The sequence below is a fragment of the Lucilia cuprina genome, chromosome 5 (assembly GCF_022045245.1).
Source record: "Lucilia cuprina isolate Lc7/37 chromosome 5, ASM2204524v1, whole genome shotgun sequence".
Taxonomy (NCBI): domain Eukaryota; kingdom Metazoa; phylum Arthropoda; class Insecta; order Diptera; family Calliphoridae; genus Lucilia; species Lucilia cuprina.
Window position 1 is genome coordinate 18,350,823 of NC_060953.1, and position 25,959 is coordinate 18,376,781.

The 25,959-nt window shown below is 31.8% G+C and overlaps 1 protein-coding gene across 1 annotated transcript; it reads right to left on the reverse strand.

Moving 5' to 3' along the window:
* Positions 1-508: 508 nt before the first annotated feature.
* Positions 509-1,771, reverse strand: LOC111684495 (sialidase-like). The gene is made up of 2 exons (XM_023446675.2): positions 1,687-1,771; positions 509-1,627 (listed from the first exon to the last, which is right to left on the reverse strand). Exons 1-2 carry the CDS (start codon positions 1,694-1,696, stop codon positions 606-608), a joined length of 1,032 nt encoding a protein of 343 aa, XP_023302443.2. The 5' UTR covers positions 1,697-1,771; the 3' UTR covers positions 509-605.
* Between the last annotated feature and the right edge of the window lie 24,188 nt (positions 1,772-25,959).

The window sequence follows — 25,959 nt, forward strand, 5'->3', positions numbered from 1 at the left end:
ATGATAAAGACAAACTCAATCATTGTGGCAAGAAAAAGTATTTGTGTTTGTGAACGCTTCACCTGATTTTATTTACTTTAAGGTAAATCGCTTCAACTAATAATATTATTAAAGTATTTCAAAGACATGTTGCATATAATGACAGTTGGTATATAAGTATATGATTTTTTTGAGTTCTTACACCCTCACAACTATCATTCGATACGGTCCACATTATCTATCTATCTATCTATCTATCTATCTATCTATCTATCTATCTATCTATCTATCTATCTATCTATCTATCTATCTATCTATCTATCTATCTATCTATCTATCTATCTATCTATCTATCTATCTACTTATCTATCTATCTATCTATCTATCTATCTATCTATCTATCTATCTATCTATCTATCTATCCGTCCGCAGCATGGGCCGGAAGTACACAACTGATAAAATGCCATTCCAACCAACAGAGGCACAATTAAGGGTTTTTTGTAGGCTGACATGAAGATATAAACTAAGCTTATAGTTTTTTGGTTTCCTGAAAACTACACTTTATTAAGTTATATGCTCACGAAATATTGTATGCGTTTGTAGAAAGTTTATAACAATATTTTGTTTTAATTTGTCGATGGATAATCGCAAACTTGTAGTTCTCCATTATAGACCAAATTAGCTGGACAAGGCCTTAGTATTTCACATTCACATTGACAAACAATATAACCATTTGAAGCATCATCAGCAAATTGTGTACCATCCGGTTGATTTTCACATTTACCATGCTGTTCACATTTGGTACCGGATGGTCCAGCCGAAGGACCACTTGGTGCAGGATGAGGATAAGGACAATTTACATTTTGTGGATAGTTGCAGGAGTTTGTTGCAATATCGTATAACAGATTGTTTGGACATGTTAAGACAATTGCACATTGTGAAATGCATACTGCATATTGACTGCAAGTTTGATTCACATAAACAGCACTATTGTCAGGTTGTCCTACACAGACTGTCAAATTGTTAGAACAAGATGAGTTGGAAGGTGGTGCTGGAGTAACTGGGGAAGGCGTGGCTGGTGCGGGAGTGTCAGGTGCTGGAGTAGCTGGTGTTGCTGGTGCTGGAGTAGCTGGTGTTGCAGGTGCTGGAGTAGCTGGTGTTGCAGGTGCTGGAGTAGCTGGTGTTGCAGGTGCTGGAGTAGCTGGTGTTGCTGGTGCTGGAGTAGCTGGTGTTGCAGGTGTAGGAGTAGCTGGAGCAGGCGTGGCTGGAGTCTCTGGTGCTGGTGTAGCCGGTGCGGGAGTGGCAGGACCTGGTGCAGGAGTAGCTGGTGTTGCAGGACAGTCAGATTCTGTCAAACATCCACATGCTGTACGACAACTCTCACAATCAACTTTATCAACACTATAACTTCTAACCGAAGCAACCTCGCAAGCAGCGATAATTGGTTCATCACATTGCGAAGTCAATCGATTAAAATGCTTTCCTCGGGCACATTTTTCTACTGCATAAGTTTTACCATATCGACATACAACATATTTAGAACAATCAGTTGGATAAAGTATTTTTGCGCCATCAATCTGATGTTCACAAACATCCAAACTCAAAACACAGCTAAGGCTTATCGCCAATAATGTCACTACGGCTAAAACTAAAAAAAATTACATATTAAAAAGCAATTTGTTAATATTTTTATTAAACTATTCTTACCTTTTACCATGATTTTTATATTATTTTTCAAATATAATGCTGAGTATGGAAGTTTTACGACTGTTCCAATAATAAAAATTTTTGCAATTTTTATAGTAATAAATTTTGAAGTATTAATTGAAAATTTCATATAAAATTAATTTATTTAGTAAAACTTTGTAATTCTTATCAAACGCTAATTTTAGAGATAAATTTATTTTAATTTTCATCAAGTATTTAATTAGCAATTTGCAAACCACTTAAGTGATTTCTGTTTCACTTTCAAATTATTCGCTAGAAACAATTTTAAATATTAAATTTCGATAAAAACAAGTGGTTTTATTAATGAAATTTTTAGTTATTTCAAACACACTTACCATTGTGTGTATCAAATTGCATAATATCTAGAAAAGTGTATAATTTTTAGCCAGTAAATTTGCTTACAATGTCTGTAGTGTTAGATCCAAAAGGATCTTCACATTACTTGACTGAAATGTTTTATTTCCCATAGAATTACTTAGTAAATATTGAATTTCATTGCTATAGTATTATTTTTATCCCAGCTATAATCGTTTAAGTCAGTTTATTTGGACTACCATATATCAATCAGGGTCAATTATGTACCGACCTGCATTAAATTTTAGAGAGAGGTTTAAATTTTTAGAAATTTTTTATGTCTAGTGTAACAGACCAGAGTCTATGGTAGAATCGAACCACAACCCCCAGACTAGCACATTACCATCTAACCTACCAGGGCACCCAAAATTTATATATAGATTTTTCTGATTTTTTCTTTAAATATCCGAAAAAGTTGATCTCTTATAATTATTCTAAAATTGCTCCATTTTTTTTACTTTTTGCAACTGCAACGGTTTTAGCTTAAGTAGTACACAAACGTACCAAATCAAATCGGATGCAATCTGGGAAAATTTCTCAAAGTGCAAACAGATCAAGGCTCTTTGGAAATCAGAAAGTAGACACACACTAAAAGAACTTTTGTACCTGGATAAAAATTTGGCACAACTATTTGCCAAATTTTGTCTGAATATTTTATTAACATAAATGTTAATAAAACTTAAATAAATCATATAATTACAAAACAATTATCTAATCAATCCAACATAGCTGGAGAAAAATAATTAAGATTCGGTTCACACGATTATAATAGTCAAATTTTTAGTCCTACTCCTAGCCATCGGGTGTTCAGGTAACTAGCTATTTTAACATGTACTTGCCCTACGTGGAAGAAAATCTTCACCCCACAGTTTACCAAGAGAGAGCAAAAATGTTTATATTTGCTTTTCAAATGTCCACTCTCTCGTTTACATAGGTGACACTAAAGTAACGATTGTCTTCATCCTCGTTTATAAAAAGTACATCCGTGACAATTGATGAAATAGAGCCAACATGTATCGTAGTATATGTTTATTAATGTGGTACTAGATCCAGTTGGGATTGATTATATACATATATCAATACCCAACTAGCATTTTTTGAAATTTTCGATCACATTCGAGTCATTTATGACTCTTGTGCACGATTAAAATTATCATATATGCGTTAATTTTCTGATCATAAATAATACATTCGTCGGGAGAAAATGGTACCCTACCCGCGACTCTTCTAAATGAATCATTTATGAGCCCCACTTCTAATCAATTATGACTAATTTTTTAATCTTTTTTTGAGCCATTAATGAGCCAAATAACTAGTCGTTTTTTAGTTATTTCCGAATCATATTATAGTAATTTTTGAATTTTTTTCTGAAAAATGTTTATGTTTATTACAGACAAATACAAAACAACAGAAAACAGTTTTTGATCTTCCGACTGCGCGAAATTTAACTACAAACTAAATTTATAAACAATCATACTTTAAACACCTGGATAACCTATTAATTTAGTGATTAGTCGCCCAACTATCTGCCGTAGAAGATCATTAAGCATATAAAATTATTTATAAATAAAGCATAATATAATTTCAATTTCCCTGACAGAAAATCGACTTTATAAATATTACACAAATTCAAATATTTATACATTTAATTTAATAAACGAAACGTGAATTATATCAACTCATTTTAGGCCACACAAAATGTTTTGCTAACTCTTCCAAAAGTGTCTTTTCTGAGCCCTATTTCTAATCAGTTTCGACTCATATTTGAATCGTTTTTTAGTCATTTTTATGTGTAAGTGTTGCTATTTCATTACAAACAAAAACAATTACATAATGAACAGTTTTAGATCTTCCAACTGCTTAAAAACCATCATTTTTTAAACACCAGGATGATCAATTTATGATTGCTATACATTTTTTTATTGTTCTTCAAAAATTCAGTTTTCAATCATACATAGGGATCACTTTCGAGTCATTTTTAAGCACTCAACTTATAAATCACTTTTAGGTCATCAAAAGGAGTCGAAAATGACTCAGTTTACTGTTTAATCATCCAACAATCTTCCAAATGCTAGCTGGGTAGTTCGTTGAGTCTGGAGGCAGCTAATTCGTAAATAACACCCATACTTGTTCCTTTAAGTTCTATAACATCCTTAATTACTAAAATAAAAGCAAAAAAAAAACTGTTACATTTACTAAGATAAGGTAGAATTTCTGATGAAAGCATATCAATTACTTGCTTCAGAGCATCATCATCACCATCATCCTCGTCATCAACACAACATTGTTTGTCATTTATTTGTTTAACACTTGAATAATTTAATGCACACAACGATATAATACTAACAAACACATGCCACTTGTATGTGTGTGTATTTTTTGTCTACTTAAATGGAAGTGATACGAATACGAGTATTTGAACAATTTTTTTTTAATCATTTACTGAATTTTTATTTTCGTTTTTTTTTGCCATTTTTTTAATAGACTAAAGTGCCAAAATAAAACAAAACTTGAAAATCGATTATTTTGTTGTCCACTCGAAAATTAAAAGTATCTACTGGGTGGTGTCTTTTTTTGTATATTTCTTGTTTCAATTTATAACTAGTTGTTTGTCTGTTTGCATGTACTTACTTTATACTGTTTGTTCATTTTTTATATTGTTTTTAACACAGTCTAGACGTTAAATTAAAAATCGCCTAAAGTAGCAACTCAACAATCCTATTTTTGTCCATACTATTTTACCGCCACGGGGTAATGACAATGGCGTACAATATCAGCCATTAACTAAGATGTTTTTTTGGGATTTAGAGTTATACGAATCTAAAGGCAGTAAGTCAAATAACTATTCCAAATTTAGTTCAATATTAACTAGGCCTAGAGCTGAAATCTGCTATGTTCCATAAATAAAGGTAAGATATTGAATATATTTTATTGATGAATCAAGCAAAGATTTAACTACTACAGCAATAAATATCCTCGTAAATTTTAATTTCTTATTAACATAAAACTAAATAAAAATGTTCTTTTGTAACTTAATATTTAACAGATTGAATAAATTTCTGCTCACACATAAAAAAGCATAATAAAAATTATTATTACTTTATATGTATGAGAATTAACCACATAAAAAAGGATGCATGAGATCAGAATTTTTTTCCAAAGATTTTTATAGTGAAATAAAATAAATTAAGATTAGATATTATTTAATGTTATGTTATGTACGTACATAGTTACTTTTTTATTATTTTAACATTCATAAAATTTGGATTTCAATAAAAATTTTGTTATAAATCACAATTTAATGATGAAATACACATACTATATAACATGAAACTACCATTAAATTTTTTGAACAGAAAAAAATAATAGGAAAAATAATATTAAATACATATAACGCCTCAAAGGATCAAATTAAAAACGAAAAAGTAAAAAAAGGAAATAAAAATCATCAGAGAACATTAAAAAATATAAACAAACAAAAAGATTGTCGTAAAAAATAATTTCCAATATGAAATTTCACACATCTATAGATGCATACTTACAGACATACACACACACACATACATACGTTTGGAAAAAAGGAAATCAATGATTTTTGTATAATATTCCATCATAAAAAAATAAATATTTGAAATATTATTTATGTGTATTTGCACACATACATCAATATGTGTTTCTTTGTATATTAGACTGATCCAAAATGTTGCCATAAAAAACACACGGATCACTCTAAACGGTCTATATGTATACATACATATATATACATTTAATGATCTCTTTTGAACAATCGTTTGTCGTTTTACAAATAGTTTCATCTTCTATAAGACCAACACTTGTCTTTCGATACGGTCCAACAAGTCAAAAACATACCCAGCAAAATCTTTACTTACCGAGTAAATAGGCAAGTAATATTGGATAAAAGTAACTAGTTACTTTTTGGGTGAATAACTACTTATTTTTGTTAGACGAAGTCCAAAAATTAACTGGTTATAAATCTGCTTAACAGACTTTTCCAAAATTAAAACTGGGTTTACATTTATTTTTAGTGTTTGCTAGTCTATTCTCTTACTCAATGTCCCATTAACAAATTATTTCATCATTCTCTCTGGAATGTTTTCAACGCAAACGTAAATATCAGCACTTCTTGAGAGAACTTCCAAAATCGAGTACGGTTAGAAACACTAAGTAATTCCTTACTAGACATACGCTATAGACAATTGACTACAAATTCTATAAAAAAATGTATTTTATTTATATTTATTATTTATTCTGAAATCTTAAATACCCTAAGCTACTTTTAATAAAAAGCCGGGCTACAATCGGGTGTGTTGTGACCTCTATTTACTTTGTTGGTGAATACAAAAACCTTATATGGATTGATAGGAGGATGTGTAAATACATCAGATACTAAGAAATAAACCTAGGCCCCTATCGGTCATGTTGTGCTCCTTTTCATGGAAAATGTTTGTTCGTAAAAACAAAAACTTTATATAGTATTCATTATCATCCGATGTTCAGAAACTCAGTTTCATGGACATAATTCGGGAGAATTTTAAAATCAGTGTTCATTATTCGCAAGAAATTTAAATCCAGTTGAAGGTCTTCAGAAATCCAACGTCCTCTCTACATTTTTTTAAATCTCTACATCCAATTTTGTATAACTGTGCCCGTAATCCTGTGTGTCCACTAGAATACGACACATCGCACTAACCTCCGACTTGCACATTTTGAGGAGGCTTCTCGTCCTTCTCTTGTTAGGGTCACCCCAAAGAAATTTTGTGGTTGTAAAGAAGGCTTTTTTATTCCAAGAGGACTTATGGGTTTCTCTAAATTATATTTTTATACCCTTCACCTTCGTGAGAAGGGTATATATAAGTTTGTCATTCCGTTTGTAATTTCTATAATATAATTTTCCGACCCCATAAAGTATATATATTCTGGATTCTTATAGATAGCGGAGTCGATTAAGCCATGTCCGTCTTTCTGTCTGTCCGTCTGTCTGTCTGTCTGTATGTTTGTTGAAATCAGTTTTTTGAGGACGCCAGATTCTTTTAGACATGCTTTCGGGAAGATCGCTATTTGAAATCAGCAAAATCGGTCCATAAATAACGGAGATATGAGCAAAAATCTGAGACAACCTCTGAAAATTTCATCTACAGAGGTACTTTTTGAATTATGTAGAGTCCGGATTAATTCAGAACTCATAAAAGATGACCTTTTGGTACTTTTTCGTTCTACAAAATGTACTTTTTGAATTTTCTAAAATATTGAACCTAGAAACATAAAATTTATCATATAGGGCCTTGACTAGGTAAGAGCATAGAAAAAGGGACTTTTTGGTACTTTTTTGTTCTACAAAAGGTACTTTTTGAATTTTCTATAATATTGAACCTAGAAACATGAAATTAACTTTGTAGAGTCCGGATTAGGTGAAAACACATAAAAGGGGACTTTTAAGTACTTTTTCGTTCTTCATAAGGTACTTTTTGAAATTTCTATAATATTGAACCTAGAAACGTGAAATTAAGTATGTAGATTCTGGATTAAGTGAGAACCCATAAAAGGGGATTTTTTGGTACCTTACCGTTTTGTAATTGATATTTTTTGATTTTTTGTAATAAAATTCGTACTGACTGTTTTTAACTCATCATGGTTAAGGGTATATAAGATTCGGCACAGACGAATATAAAACTCTTACTTGTTAATTCTGCCCTCGTTACATCAAATGATTTTGCGTTAGTCAGGTTAACTATCTCGAGCTCTCATTCGTTAGTTTTCATTGAACTCAGACAAAACTGTTTTAATCGTACGCGTTTCGAGAAATATTCTAGACATAGCCTACAGGGAATATCAAGTAGTCTGGATACAGATAAGAACTTACGCTTTTACGAAATTTTGATATGTGTCTTGCCATTAGCATGACGTGCTATTCTCTCCCCCACATGGTGGGACTTTAGACCAAGGATCTATTTCATACTTATACTAACGAAGTAACAATACACACAGCGTTTTGGCATGAATCTCATAATTATATCGGCAGACGTATCAAGTTTCAATTTTGGAACATTTTGATATGGTAAATTTCGTTCCGAAAAAGGGATTAAGAAATATGAAGGAGACCAAAACACCAATCTAATAAAAACAAATTCACAATATAGTTTTTTTGAACATCTCAGTAGCAACCACAAACATTCTTTTTCAATTCTAAAACATAGGATCCTAACGAAGCTTGTCAGCTGCTCGGCTTTTGTAGAAAGTCCTAACCTCAAGATGTCCCTTTTTTCTCAATCTTAAAGTCAGTTTGGTTAAACATACCTCAGCGGAATTATTAAAATTAATTTAAGAAATGTTCTCAAAATAAGGACATGTAAAGGAAATGCCAAAATTATTTATCCAGAAGAGGTGGTTTAAACTTTAAACATTTTTTTCAAAGTTTTTGTTCTGTGCATTTGAAACTACTAAACCTACTTTCGAAAGGTATAAAAGTTTCATTAAAAGTATAAAAGTTTCCTTATTTTTTGGAGCAGTCTAATGTAGTTAACTAACACAGATACATATGATAAAACTGATTGACTGAAATTGAAAAAACCATTAAATTTACTTTCATTTAATAATGTAGGTCTGTGGCATCCATATACATACAATCATACCGATGTATGCGTAAGATAAATGTGTGAATAAATTTTAGTTTCCATATGATTATTACATACATATACAACTATATCCTTCGTTTTTCTTGTGGTCCTAACGAATGAAACTGGCTGCCTTTTTTTCTTTTGCTGTAACGTAATAAAAATTGGCAATTTAACATCATCAGTTGTGTTTTATATGTGCATCAATACATCATCTACATATTTATTTACAGCACAACACAAAGAAAGATACACAGATACATTGGTATCATAAAAAGACGCCATAAAAGTCTTAAACATACCCAGCTATAGGAAAAAAATACATATGAGTACTTAAAGGAAATAAAACCAGAGAAGAAGTGATTAAGTTGTAGAGCAGATTTTTAAGTTTAGAACAAGGCAAAGAAGTACTGGGCATATTTACAGATCGACAATATAATTTCAAAGAAGAATATTTTAAACTCTTCACCCATCAATTTGTGTTTTATTGCCAGCCATGAAAAGGAAAAGGGATTTTCTCGCCTGTTATTGATTACAAATTCAAAGTAATAAAATTTGCATTACAAATGCCTTAAATACCAATTTAGTCATACTTTTCATTTAGTTGTAGGACTGTTGTCCTTTAGTTTTTCCTTGAATAAATATTGAATTCGTGTTTGGTTAAACAGAAAAAAAAGATGTAAATAATAAAATTCAATACAATAAAATGAGCATACGATGACTTTTTTAACGACTGATAGTGGTAGACTGATAACAGAACAGAAAATGTTTTACTTCCGTTAGTTTGATAAACAAAAAAGGAAAGACAAATATAAACAAACACCCCCAGAGAATTGAAAAGTTTAAGGACGAATATTTGACAAATTTTTGGGGAAAACTAACAAAACAATTGTCATTTAATGTATGAAGAATAAATAGACAAAGTCACACAACAAAATAAATAATAAAAACATAACGGAAAATGAGAAACACTTTATAGCTGTTAAGGATGTGAGAGACGATATTGCAACAAAATGAAATAATAAAGAAACAACCAAACAACCCAACTAAGGAACACATAAACAAACGGATGTTCCAGATTGTGTACGGAATATGGTTTAATGAAAAATACGCCCTCAACACATAAAGAGGAAGATGGTAATAAACAGTTGCATTTCCCAGAAAAAAAAAACAATTGCAAGTATTTTTATCCAACAGATACGGTTTTAGAAATCTTTTAAATTTTTCTTTTTTACTTTTTTTGCTACCCTTCATCAAAAGGTGGTGACGTTTTTTTATATGCATATAAATTTATTATTTCATTTGTAACATCTGGTATTGTATTGATCGCTTAATTTTATACTTTATTTATAGGACAAATATTTGGGGAAGTTGTTGTATGAACTTAATCTGAAGACTTTTTCTAGCGAATAATTACTTCACTGTTTTATTTAATTCCGATATTTTTTCTTCATCTTTCAGAAAGCCAGGAACCGGAAAAATTATTTGAGATTCGATCGACAAATGCCGATCGAATCTCAAATAATCGAAATGGGTAACAAACTAGGGGAACATTTTAGGCTTAATAGGCAACGCAAAGGAGACGATCACGATCACGGTTAAGGGAGCAGTTTGTAAGCAAAAATATTAATTATTTTATCCAAAATAATCTCAACTAAATATGAATTTCAGCGACTAAGTGCATTCGATGGGAGAAAAAGCTAATAAATTCAAAATTAACGAAACGCCCTTAAAAGAAACTGGTTCTTAAACGGTCATTGCTACTATTAGCTTGGATGCATGTAAACGTTTCTAGAAAGTTATTTTTATTATATGTCTCTCATTCGTGCACTGTATTATCTTAAAAATTAACTGCATTATCTCGACCAAAGTGTGAGCTAAAGACGAGTCACAGAAACAATTTTTGTACATGGTTCATGCACAAGCACTTGCTGGAGCTACAAATACATCACATCCGTGCACCACCACAAAGATGGGATGCACACTTCATCGACAACACCGAAATTATACCGAAATATAGATTTTACCGTTTATCAGTTTTTTAACAACATTCTCTTCCCCTGATTTTGTCTTTAAACCACAGCCACCTCGAGCACTGCGAAGGGTCCTCTCCAATAGCCGAAACAAGACAAACTTTATCCTGCGGGCAACCTATATCAAATCATTATAAGGTAAGGATGAGTGCACTAGTTAATAGACCCGGTAGTCCATTTTTTGCCGGATTGTGTAGACACCTATATCTGGTAAGATTTGTCGAAGTAACATGTAGTTCAACTTCGATTTGGAATTAAATTTTTTTATGTGTAATGTGTATGTTTTTTATAATAAAACTGTAATATATATTATTTTATATATAAAAGAAGGTTAAACGACAACGGGAGTTTGGCATTTACGGGGTCTCTCTTATGTAAATCTAAATCTAAATAATATTTTGTTTTTTTTTCCAATTTATTCAAAGTGGGTGGTCATGCTAACAAATTTTTTACAGCATCATCTACAAACCTCGTAGTATTTTTTCAATTCAATTTTAAATTTTTTTAGTAGTCTGTTGTTGTTTTTGTATTTTATATTTATTTATTTAGTAGTTTTCTCGTTACTTTTTAAAAAACCAAAACAAATCGTGTCCTGTTTGTTTTCCTCTCTACAAGTGCTAATAAATTTTAATGTAATTTCCGAAAAATGTTAACCAATGCAAAAATTGCAAAAAAAAAAAACGCCAATAATACCAAAGTCATCACTACCGAGCTAAAACCATTCTAGTACTAACACCAAAACACATATTGTATACACAAATAGTGTTAAAATGTGTGTGTGTCTTCGTGTTACCATCAAATCAAACCAAACTCCAATGCTAAATAAAGGAAGTTTTAAAAGGAAAAGGAAAAAAGACATTAAAACTCTAACAAATTTTATAGCATTGCCACAGCTATCGCTGATGCTTCCACACTGTCATAGAGTAAATTTAAATATACAGTTAATTATAAAAAAAGTTTAGAAATATCAATTGCTATATATTTATTTTACCTTGATTGATCCATTTAGATAATCCCAAATCAACTGCACTGTAAACATTGTTGGAGTACATGATCCGTCCGGTAGTCCTATGTAATCCGGGCGAGGATGGCATGGTTCGTTGCCTGCGCTACATTGGAGCATATTGTGGAACATGCACACGCTTAATTGTAGCAAGAGAGTTATTTTAATATTAGATTTGATTAGAAAGAGCACTAAGCACCATCACCCTGTTTTGGATATCTTGTGTAGCCTGTATGTTCTCCATACCAGATTCAATTCACATATGAAAATAGCGATTTAATTGGTAAAAGGTTGAATATATCCTTCGGGGCTAGTAAAGTAGTTCCCAAGATTCTTGCTCGACGTGATCATAGCATTGGGCAGTAACACATTTTATTCTAATACCATTTTTGTTAAGCGAGAACAACTTTTGTGATTTTCCCATTGTAACTTTCCAGTAGGGAACAAATTTCGATTCTACTCAGGAATCTTCTCTGGCATAACCTACTGGGTCACCAAAGAATGGTTTGGGGACGATTAAAAGGCGCCTTTAGGCAGTCCTTGCCAGAATAACCAGACCAGGTTCTAACATAATGTTATTTTGTTGTATTTATCCAATTCACTTAGTAATCTTATATAGTTCATTAAGACTCTTGACCTAACTTCATATGATCCTAAAGCCTTGAGCACTTGTTCTCCTCACGCATATGATATCATAGATAGAGATGATTTACATTTCCGCTTGGAAGATTGAGAAATATTTTCCCATTGCGATTGCTTTCGGGAAGTAAGGTCCACAAATACCTGCTTTAGTTTAAACATATATTTATTTGGCCCAATCAGTAAACCAAACTAGATCAGTTGCCACCATGTTCGATTGTTCCTTTGGTTGCTGTCAGATATCATAACCTCGCAAAGGAGCGATCAAAAATTAACGCGATTATTTAGATCGTTGATAAATAATTTGAATATGATTTTATTCACTTCCAAGTTACCAGTTTTTAGATTGCCGATTTCCAGTAGGCGAATTTCCGATTTGCAATGCAATGAATGTGATGATAACGTGCTTCTTACTTAAGACATTGCAACGTTTAATAGATCATATTTCTGTTATATAGTTTGATTAGTTTTTACCCAGCACTGGTGCTTACACTGGGTACTGGGTTCAAATAACTATACAGGGTAAATAAACAAAAGTTTTTTACACTTTTTTGTCACTTAGTGTATACAACTACAAGAAGTACATTAATTTTATATATTAAAAAAACAAGCAACGAAACCATCAATTTAAATCGACATTCGAGTAGTTTGTAATACCATCCAATTTCAAATGAAAAACCGTACAAAATATTGTATAACAAAAAAAAAAACAAATTTTAATAGATACAAGGCTTAAGCTTCCTCATATATTAAAGTATAAGTTTTCCTTGAAAGTACAATGCCTGATGCATACAACTCTAAAGGGAAGTACACATTTAAAGAAATGTTAGAATTTTCAATAATGTTGATAATTGGATATGATGATATGTCAATAGAATTAAGTCCAAAATTATTCCCAACACCTCAAAGAACAATAGACATACATATAGCAGTTTAGAATTCGTGTCCTGAAAAACGTTATATCTGACATATCGTGTTTCTTTTTGTGCGAAATTTTTGTGCTACACATTCCTACAAAGTGTACTTTTCCAAATGTGCCCATAGCTTCAAAATAAAAACTTAATGACACATTTCCTTTCTTTTTCAGGACATATTCATTTAAAGCTTGAAACTGAAGTAACTATCACGTGAGAAATCCATATGATGAATCGAACAGTACTAAGGTTACCAATCTCTTTTAACGTTAATTATGGTTATTGGAGCTAAACTACCTTTATTCTACCATTCTGCTGTGAAGATCGGTAATTATACATTCAGTGACAAAATCATTTCACCAAAAAAATCTCAATTTCCGGAACTAATATTAAGTGTCGTTTAAACTGGAAAGAGAGTTAATGTAATTCAGATGACATTCCAAACTAAATATCTAAAAGTTAAGAGCTTTGGCGGATGCAACACTAACCACGAAATTTAATTCGAGAATTCTTGAAACCTGTTTAGAATTTTTTTAAGGGGTGCGTTGAGATGCTCTAAAATCTTAAACTGTACATATTTTGGTATAAAGTACCCATTCGTTTTGGCAACTGACCCTACATAGTTTTTCATGGACTCTAATAATAGTTCACCAAGGCTGATTCCTGGAAATTAATGTTGAAAGACTTTAAAAAGGATCTCAACCTCACTCCCTGTCATACATGTAAAGTATGTATTTATATTCCTGAGGTGCCGCATATAGCCAAGCAAGATTTCATGGAGGATTTTCACTTATCTCCCTTAAGGTAATTGTATTGTGCTCTGTAGAAGTTAAGTGCCAAATTAACACTGGAAAATTTCGCAAATATATAGTCTGCCGTACAAGGTACTCATATAATCTGGCAGGTAATCCAATATCGGGTTCATTATACCCTACACCACTTTAGTGGGGAGGATATTTTGGGTTTGTGCTGATGTTTGTAACCCACAATAATATTGGTCCTATACCCACCTTAAAGTATACCAATCGGCTCAGAATCATTTTCTGAGTCGAGCTAGCTATGCCCGTCCATCTGTCCGTCCGTAAACCTTCAAATCAAACTACAGGCAAATTTGAAGATAATTGAATGAAATTTGGTACATGATCTTCTATTGTCCCAGGGACGAAGCCTATTGAAAATGATTATTATTGGTCCATTATGTCACCTAGCCCCCATTCAACTGAACCCCCGAATAAAGCTTGTAAACATTGTAATCAAACTACAGGTCGCAATTTTAGAGATAATTCATTGAAATTTGGCACATGATCTTTTATGGTACTGTAGACAAAGCCTATTGAAAATAGTTAACATCGGTCTATTATTTCAACTAGGCCACATAGAACTGAACCCTCCAAATAGGGCTTTTAAATTCATAATTATATTTAATATACTCGTATCTCGACAAAAAGCTGCAAAACCAAGTTCTATACTAGTCTTGATGACGCCGATGAACTTTAAAATGATAGGGCCTCATTTGACCCTAGCCCCTCTAAAAAGCCCCCGTCAAAATTTTACTTAAATTTCCACAGTTTTATTAAACAGTATATGGCTTTAGGATATCTGAGGCAAGGTACAATTCAACTTAAATGCTTTATTATGAAAACTAAATCACATTTTATTCATATACAGGTGTAGGGTATTATATGGTCGGCCTCGCCCGACTATAACTTCTTACTTGCTTTATCTTTATGTAATGTATGGAATGTCAGTTCATATTTCTTACTGCCACGTGGACCATTGCCATTTTTCTAGCATATTCGTGTTCTGATTCGTGAAGAGTACTCTGATTTGACTTAGAAATCAATATTCAATAAATCGATATTTTCAATGTGCTTGATAAATACTATGAAAGTCAATAACCTGGCCTGGACAGCAATGCCCAATTCCAGTCTATATCTAAATATTATAATAAGTCATCACAACCTCAAAGTATGGCTCTAGTAAAGACAGATTTATTGCAAATGTTTGTTTGTTTTGTGATGGTTTCACTGACTACCCGCTCTTGGCTATCATTTGCAATCAACGATGCTTTTGGTTTTATATTTCAACATTCGATGAAAGTTAAATGATCATCATAACATCTATCTTTTCACTATCCATGGATTAAACAAAATTACAATAAATTTCAAATTTAAGTATCAAATAAATTGTTCTTACTTCCCTTTTACTGACTGAAAGAAATTAAGAAATGAAGTAGTAAGAGAAAGAAGAAGTGAATGAATGTTGATAGTGTAATTTAATGGTATATTACATTTTGGTATGTTTCTTTTGAAAATTTCATTGAATTTTGTTCATTCATATCCTTCATTTATTCTACATACATACGTATGTATATCTATGTATTGTATATAAAGTTGTAAGCATGATGTGTTTCCTGTAGTCCTTTTTCACTGGTATATGGATGTAAGAGTTTTAAGGATGTATACCGTACGTTATAAATATGTAAGTTTGTATGTATGTATTTGTAATGTTCTTAACAAATAATATATGAGTTTAAGACACTATTATTTAATGCATTAAATGCCACTTTAATGCTCATTATAGCATCGTTTATATTCGAAAATGTACAAATTTATTCTTATTTTATTTTAATTTCGTTGTTAAAATTTCTGCTTCTCCTCTTTTGTAATGCTCTAGGACCCTCGAAATTCGTTTTTTTTCTCATTTACTTTTCCAGAGATTTAACTTAAATGCAAAATAAAATTCCTATAAAAAGCAACATAAAAATTTACATAATTAAATTGAAATTAAAATTTGTTAAAAAAAATTTACTTGCTCGTTTACATAGTATTACACTATGTCGAATTTTGTATTGTATTCTTAAATACTGTACGCTCTAAAGTAGCGAACATTTGATTATTTAAAGGACCTGATTTCTATATTTATGTTTATTAAGTAATTTCCGTATATATTACTTTATACAAATAGGGAGCACTTTATACTAATGTAATTTTCCTTTAAAACGGAACTATTCAAGGATTAACCTGCTGTTATATCTAAAATCGAAACAATTCCAAAGCTAACTGTACAAAATTATTGTCAACTTCTCGGAATAATGATGGTCAATATAGGCTAAAGTTAGGATTCTATAAATGGACTTTCGAATAATCGAACAATCGACTTTTTTAAAAAAGTTTAAAAAAGTCGAAATAGTAGAAAAAAGTCAAAAATAGTGGAAAATGTTTAAAAAAGTGAAAGCAATAATTAAAAAATATTCGGAAAAAGTAAAAAAATAGTCAAAAAAATCGGAAAATCTTGAAAATAGTAGAAAAAAGTCAAAAATAGATGAAAATTTTAAAAAGTCAAAACTTAAAAAATATTTGGAAAAACTCGAAAAAAGTAAAAAAATGGTCGGAAAACTCGAAAATTGTAGAAAAAAGTAAAAAAATAGTCTAAAAATTTAAGAAAGTCAAAAACTCTAAAGTATTCGGAAAAACTCGTAAAAATGAAAAAAAAATAGTCGAAAAAAGTCAAAAAGTAGAAAACAGTCGGAAAAAGTCGACTAAATATTAAAAGTCTAAAAGTCGACTTTTAACTAAATGAAAAAAGTCGAAAAAACATTTAACTAAATGCAAAATGCCGAAAAGTCGAAAATTCGACTTAAATTTGAAATTTCTTGCTCCGATGGAAGTTTGTTTGGATAAACTCAATTATGGTCAGGGAAGCTGGATCGAGCTGGATCTGCGGCTGTACTCAACATTACCAGTACTTGCTAATAATGCTTTGGTTACTGCCTTAGGTGTTTTTGTGCCCTTGTCGGGTACTGTTTTGACAGCCCTTTCAACTTTCTTCTGGTGAGTTAGTGGTAACTTCTTGCTTTTAGGATTAGACTCCTCTACGTTATCAGTGGTGGCTACTGATGCTGTAGTGTTAGGTTCTTAAGTGTCCGTTTCGATGCTTTTTTAACAATTTTTTTAATCGACACACCTTAATTTAGAGGGGAAATAAGCTCTACCTTTATTCTTGGCAAGTCTAGCCATAGAGTTCTGGTTGATACATATTACAAATAGAGTTCCCTCAGGTTCTTATTGCCTATAAAATACATCTCATTTATCCACGGCCAGCTAAGCATATCATTGAATTAGTGGACAAGGAAAATACCATTAAACTTAAGTGGAAATTAATACAGCAGAAGAAGGATTTTTTAAAAATATTTTGTTTTTTGTTTACAAGGTTTAGGGTTATACATATTTTCCAGGCACCAGTGAAGGAGTAAGCGCAATTATTAAATACCTAGACATAATCTTTGATCAGAAACTGGTACCAACAAATCATATCGTTATCGCTGTATAGCACAACCATAAGCTATAAATGGAGTCTCAGTCCAATAATATACAGTTTTTGTAAAAACCCGAATATACCAACAACTAAGTTTGGGAGTACTGCCTGCTTACAGTGCATCTCTAACCTTTATCTTTTTTATGTTGCCGATCGCACAACAGATTTTTCGATAATTTCGCAACAAAATATCATATTTAGGTGGAACATTAGTGTAGTGCCCTGCAGAAATCTGTTATTAAAAGTATGGCTCTAAATTGGGAGACAAAAAGGTTATGGGATACAATGTTAAAAAGCGTAAAAGGAAATGTGACTCCTAATTACAACGCGCTATCACAGAACGTATTAAATGGAATATATTTAATAATTAGAGCGATATCAGCTATTAAATGTAAGAACATATTGGAATGTTGGAGAACCATAACCGAATAAAATAGAAATAGAACTTAAAAAAATTACGATCTCAAAACATGGGTGATGGAATAATTGAGCGGTGGATAGAACAACTAAAATTCCCCGGCTTAAAAGTAACTTTGTTATAATTTTTCGGATTTGATCTTGTAACGTCAATTTGGACTATCTCAAATATATGTCACTACTAAACAAATAACATTTGTTAATACCGGTTGCTTCTCTTAGAGACCACATTATTCCAAAGATCGCCCAATTTAAGGAGACTCTTAAGTGCATCAAAATGGAGCATTAGATTAATTATTTTCGACACCTTTTTATATAGAATTATTTTGACCTTATTTACAATTGTATAAAATATTTAATAAAAGAAAATATATTAACGTCTTCAACTGAATCTGATTAAAAGATTTTTTAGCGAAATAGTTATTGTTTTAAACTATTTTTTTTTTCAATTTACTGACTTTAACTTAAAGTTTACTATCTTCACGCAAATTTTAGAGAATTACCTGATATACCTGATTAACTCGTTTTTATGCGTCTTTTAAGAAACAATTTTAATTTATACATATCTTTTTTGTATAGTTTCTAGAAAAAAACAATCGCATCTTAACAAACTTAAATGTTTCTTTATCTTTTTCATATCCAAATTTAGATTATCCATTCGCTCATAAATATTCCGTGCTCGCGTTCAGGAACACCTACACACATCAGTCGACACATGTGTGCCTGTGAAAACTTAGGTCAGGTATGGATGGATATTGTTGTCACAAACTACAAAATCATTAATCAGCAGATTTTTATATTTTGTTAAAATCTTTGTAAACATGAGTAGAATTTTCGATTTATTTTTGAGAATTGTGTAAAAAGTAGACATGTTGTTGTTAATATTTTTAAATTAATATAAAAATGAGCCATTAGATATTAACCTACACATTTTTAAGTCAATTGCTGATTAAAATCTTTTATATTGATTGCATAAATCTGTCCAATTGTTGTTTTTATACCCTACATCACTTTAGTGGGGAGGGTACATTGGGTTTGTGCTGATGTTTGTAACGCACAATAATATTGGTCCTATACCTTAAAGTACACCAATCGGCTCAGAATCATGCTCTGAGTCGATTTAGTTATGTCCATCCGTCTGTCCGTCAGTCCGTCCGTTTGTCTGTCTGTCAGTCCGTCCTTGTAAACCTTGCAATCAAACTACAGGTAGCAATTTTGAAGATAATTGAATGAAATTCGGTCCCAGGGACGAACTCTATCAAAAACGGTTAAAATCGCTCCATTATTTCACCTAGCCCCCATACAATTGTACTCCCGAATAGGGCTTGTAAACATTGTAATCAAACTACATGTCACAACTTTGGAGATAATTCAATGAAATTTTCACATGCTCTTCTATTATACCGTAGACGAAGCCTATTGAAAATGATTAATATCGGCCCTTTATTTCACCTAGCCCCCATACAACTGAACCCCCGAATAAATCTTGTAAACTTTGCAATCAAACTACAGGTCGTAAACTTTGCAATCAAACCATAGAACTAAACCCGCCAAATAGCGCCTTTAAGTTCATAATTATGTTTAATATACTCGTATCTCGACAAAAAGCTGCAAACCCAAGTTCTATTCTAGTCTTGATGACTCTCATGAACTTTATAATTATAGGGCCTCATTTGACTCTAGCCCCTCTAAAAAGCCCTCATCAAAATTTTACTAAATATCCACAGTTTTATTAAACAGTAAATGGCTTTAGGATATCTGAGGCAAGGTACAATTCAACTTAAGTGCTTTATTATGAAAACTAAATCACATTTTATTCGTATACAGGTGTTGGGTATTATATGGTCGGCCTCGCCCGACTATACCTTCTTACTTGCTTTTAAATGTTTCTATGAAGTAACAACTAGACTTTCAGTGATTTGAAAGACTTAATTTTGTGGAAATCTTATTTGAATTGAAATAAAAAAATGTTGAGAATAATGGCTTAATAATATCGCAGCCTTAGGTACAAACCTCTCATGATCTTGACATATCAGTTCTTTGTTAGTAACGCATCAAGCAGAAGTCGGTAGAAGCTAATTTAGAAGTTCTAGGTGATTCCCACAGCCACCCTAAGATTCAGGAATAAGCCCTTATTAGATAAGCAAATAGGCCACACAGACTAGTTTTTGATATCTCAGATCTATCGTTTAAATATTTACTACGTCAAGAAAATATGGTTCTCTTATCTTTAAACGTTAGATTTTGACCTTGGAGTTCTCTTGACTGAAAACGAATTTGGTATAGTCCCTTCTATATAAATAAAATACCTTCACGAAAAAAGGAGTTAGCTGTCTTTGCTTCTATAGCTGTAGTTTAAAAATTTCAGAGCAAATGTTTTGAAATTATTTTAGTGATTTTGCAAGAACTTATAATTTCCATAAATTTACAAACATGTTATTGGACAATTAGTGGGTTAAACTTCAGTTAATAGTAACAATAACACTAACTTAATTATTATTATTGTTGTCTAATGAATCTGAAAAAAAAGAATTTGTCTGTCTGGTTTTTATTGAGGCAGGTTGAAGCAAAGTTAATAACAAAAAACCATAAAGTTTTCTTGACAAACTGGTTTTGTTACACAAACTACTTTTGATACAACTTTGATGCATAATCTTGCTGCATATTAAGGGGGTATTTTCTCTATTTTCTGATATATATTTTTGCAAAAGAATTCAAAACTTTTCACGCTAAAAATTAGTTTCATTTCATTCAGGCGTAAATTTACATCAAGAAATTTTTAAACTGTATAACGTAGATATCTAATGTGTTAAACTAGTTACCACCCTATTAAGTATTTACACTATTCTTATTATTCAGTTGTTTACAATAAAGTCTAGGTGCTTTTAATAGTTGCTCCTTGAACAGCAACAATAGCAAATACTCCATAATCACAGCCAATATTAAACAAACACTTTATTATGGCAAAGAATACAACTACGGGCAATACTACGTAGAAGAGTCATAAGACGCTCTGTAAACGTATTTTTAATTTGGATGGATTATTAAAAGAAGTTTATTAAAATATAAAAACAATCATTTTATTAACATTTTCTAAACGAAAATACTTATACAGTAAGAGAAATATTTATACAAGAAATATTTATTACATCGTTTAAATCAAATCTTTCTTAAATAAATGAAGATCATTATTCTTATAATAATGACAAGTCAAATTCCCTTATCTAAATGCGATTGCTACCAGTATATCTAGTCTGTCGGAACTGATGGTTTCAAATGTATTCCCGGCCTTGCCTTGAGGTATGTTGATGAAATTCCCTCATCTAAGTGCGATTGCCACCAGTATCTCTAGTCTGTCGGAACAGATGATTACAAATATATTCCCGGCCTTGCTTTGGAATGATTTGATCATAGAACCTATCTAATATGGTTCAAGGGAAACCGAAAGTAGGACTTTGTGTGCACGTAATTGCCATGGTTCAAAGGTTGTCTGTAGCCGGCGAGTCAGTGTTTCGGACTTTGTTTCTGTCGGTAAGATAAACAATTGTCAGATATTAAATAGATTTAATACTAGATCTCTTAAATGAAAAAAAAATATTACCCCTTGCGTTTTCTTTGCAGGAGTCGATGGTGAGTTGTCTCAAGCTAACCTTGTGGTTGGCCATTTAGCCAATTTCAAGGTGGTCTTTTAACTTAAGTCACAATGTCAGGCCTTTACTTCTCTTCTCTTAATAAACCTCGATATGGTAGAGCCTATTCCATATATCAAAAGCATTATCTTAGTACCTTTACTGCCTAGATTTAATCTTCATATGCAATAAGCTACATATTGAATTTGAACTCGAAAGATGGTACCTTGGTAGTCGGGGAAGTAAATAAAGTACGAGATCTAGAGTTTTAGATTATCGGAAGAAAAAACGCTAACACGGAGACAAGAAAGTATGGGTAAATGCTGGTCAGTTAGTCTACGTTCCGTCGACAACTGTGATTTAAACCCAAATTTGTGGGATTTGGTTAAAAGACTTGATACACGGTGAAATATAAATTTTTGGGATAAGCAAGGCTATTGGAATTGAGCTGATAATGCAAAGATTGGGTATGTGTTGGAGTGAGATATAATATCAGATACTTGTATCTGATGGACGAGAGGGATCCTTAGTTATATCTGGGAAAATGTCGAAAGGAAGAAAAGTGTGATAGTTGTAATGTAGGTGGAGTTGATAGTGGAGTTTTAATACCCGAATCTTTAATTTATCGGCGATTTCCTTCATGGTTGAGTGTTAAACATACTTAACTTATCCTTGTGGCTAATAAAATAATGATCTGTCCTCTAAGTTGGCAAAACAAAAAAAGCCATCTCAATAGTTTGGTTGGGGGACATACATATAAGGTCCAAGAATGCATTGAGGTGAGTCTTAAGATTACGAGAATATTTGTAAAGACATGGCATTCCCCAAAACATGAATAGCGTATTTTCACCAGATGTTGGGTCAACCTCTTCAATTGAATCTAATCAGTGGTTGCTTGAGCTTGACTCATGACACCTGTCATTCCCCAACGAGACTTCTATGGCAAGAGATTAGATAGTTCTAGTACTTGAGCAATGTGCACGTATACCTGACCATAAATTCCAAAGAAGATCACATAGTTGTTGGAAAAGACCGCGGCGAAATAATTTCCCTTTTATATCTTAAATCATTTTTCAAGATATTTATACCCTACACCACTTTAGTGAGGAGGGTATATTGGGTTTGTGTTGATACATAGTTGTAACACTAAAACGAATAAGTTTATATTAAAGCAATTTATAACCTAAAATTTAGTTTAAATTTAAAATAAATTTGAATTTATGTGAATTGTTTCCAATTAAGTTTGTTAAATAAGATTTAAATAAAAACTGTATTTCAAAAAAAAAAAAAAAAAAAAAAACAAGTTAGAGTGCTATATTCGGCTGTGCCGAATCTTAAATACCCTCCACCAGCTACTTTTATGTTACTAATTTTCTAATTGGTCAAATATTTGTAAAAATAAGTTTTCTCATGTCTTTAATAGAAAAAATCCAAAAAGTTAAATCTATTACAATTCCAAGATTTATTGAACATTATAAATTTAACAATTTGCGTGTAATTTGTATGAATGTATATGAAAGATTTAGAGATTTTCAAAATACAAATACATTTATAATTATGTTCTACACAAAATATTGTTCAACACAAATTGATAATGCTCTTTAAATACGGTTAAAGCGCTTTTAGGGACCTGCCCCTAATATAGGAGAAATAGAAGTATACAAAACTAATATTTTTGCCAAATTATGTATCAATAGCTTAATTTGGTAATAAGTAATGTGCGTTTAAGAGATTTTCGTAAAAGGACTTTGTATGGGAGCTATGTCCAATTATGTATATAAAGACAAAATTTCAGAATTCTGTATCTATATCATTACTTGGTAATAAATATTGTGATTCTAAGTGATTTTCTGGACCTAGTATGAGAGCTATGACCAAATATGGACCGATCGTAAAACACTTTTATAGTGAATTTATGTATATAAGAGCAATATTTTTGATAAATGTATGGATATCAATATTTGGTTATGAGTTATGTGAGTTTTTTATGATTTTCGGAAGGGAACCTTGCATGGGAGCTATGACCAATTATGGACCGATCCAAAAAACTTTCATAGTTATATTTCTGTATATAAGATCAATATTTGTACCAAATTTTATATCGATATCTTAATTTAGTAATGAGTAATGCGCGTTTAAGTGATTTCGGGAGGGGGCCTTATATGGGAGCTATGACCAATTATGGACCGATCCAAAAAATCTTTCATTGTAATATTTCTGTGTATAAGAGCAATACTTGTATCAAATTTTATGTTTATATCTTAATTTAGTAATGAGTTATGCGCGTTTAAGTGATTTTCGGGACGGGACCTTGTATGGGAGCTATGACCAATTATGGACCAATCGGGAGGGGACCTTGTATGGGAGCTATGACCAATTATGGACCAATCCAAAAAAGATTTAGTTTTAATATTTCTGTATATAAGAGCAATACTTGCACCAAATTTTATATCGATATCTTGTTTAAGTAATGGGTTATGTGCGTTTAAGTGATTTTCGGGAGGGGACCTTGTATGGGAGCTATGACCAAATATGGACCGATCGAAAAAAATCTTCAATTGTATTATATTTGTATATAAGAGCAATACTTGTACCAAATTTTATATCGATATCTTAGTTTAGTAATGGGTTATGTGCGTTTAAGTGATTTTCGGGAGGGGACCTTGTATGGGAGCTATGACCAATTATGGACCGATCCAAAAAAACTTTCATTGTAATATTTCTGTATATAAGATCATTATTTGTGCCAAATTTTATATCGATATCTTAATTTAGTAATGAGTTATGCGCGTTTAAGTGATTTTCGGGAGGGGACCTTGTATGGGAGCTATGACCAATTATGGACCGATCCAAAAAAGATTTAATTTTAATATTTCTGTATATAAGAGCAATACTTGTGCCAAATTTTATATCGATATCTTATTTAAGTAATGGGTTATGTGCGTTTAAGTGATTTTCGGGAGGGGACCTTGTATGGGAGCTATGACCAAATATGGACCGATCGAAAAAAAATCTTCAATTGTATTATATTTGTATATAAGAGCAATACTTGTACCAAATTTTATATCGATATCTTAGTTTAGTAATGGGTTATGTGCGTTTAAGTGATTTTCGGGAGGGGACCTTTTATGGGAGCTATGACCAATTATGGACCGATCCAAAAAATAACTTTCATTGTAATATTTCTGTATATAACATCATTATTTGTACCAAATTTTATATCGATATCTTAATTTAGTAATGAGTTATGCGCGTTTAAGTGATTTTCGGGAGGGGACCTTCTATGGGAGCTATGACCAAATATGGACCGATCCAAAAAATCTTTTATTGTAATGTTTATGTATATAAAAGCAATACTTTCACCAAATTTTATATCGATATCTTGATTTAATAAAGAGTTATGCGCGTTTAAGTGATTTTCGGAAGGGGACCTTGTATGGGAGCTATTACCAAATATGGACCGATCCAAAAAATCTTTCATTGTAATATTTCTGTATATAAGAGCAATACTTGTACCAAATTTTATAACGATATCTTAATTTAGTAATGAGTTATGCGGGTTTAACTGATTTTCGGGAGGGGACCTTGTATGGGAGCTATAACCAATTATGGACCGATCCAAAAAAGCTTTCATTGTAATATTTCTGTATATAAAAGCAATACTTATACCAAATTTTATATCGATATCTTAATTTAGTAATGAGTTGTGCACGTTTAAGTGATTTTCGGGAGGGGACCTTGTATGGGAGCTATGACCAATTATGGACCCACCAAAAAAAGTTTTCCTCTAAATAAATTCTATTGTCAAAAGATTTCAATTTCTAAAATTTTGTGAAAATATCGGCATTACGACGGAAGTTATTAACAAAAAACCAAATTTCCGGGAATTTGTACTTTTGTATGGGAGGTATATGAAATTGTGGACCGATTCTGACGATTTTACGCAAAGGTTAAGCTCTTGTGTGGAAACGAATGTATGCCAATTTTTATGGAATTATCTTGCATAGTTTTCGAGAAAATTACATCAGAATGTGTAAAAAATGCCTATTTTTTTCGAGGTTGTTTCAAATTTTGATTCATAACTTTTCCCGATGTGAACCGATTTTGCCCATTTTCAATACCAAACAACTTAGGAAAACAAAGAACATTTTGGGTGAATTTGGTTAAATTCTATTGCTTCGTTTTATCGTGAGCGTGTTTTACACAGACAGACGGACAGACGGACAGACGGACATAGCTAGATCGACTCAGAATTTGATAAGGACCCAGAATATATATACTTTGTTGGGTCTCAGATGAATATTTCTTGGTGTT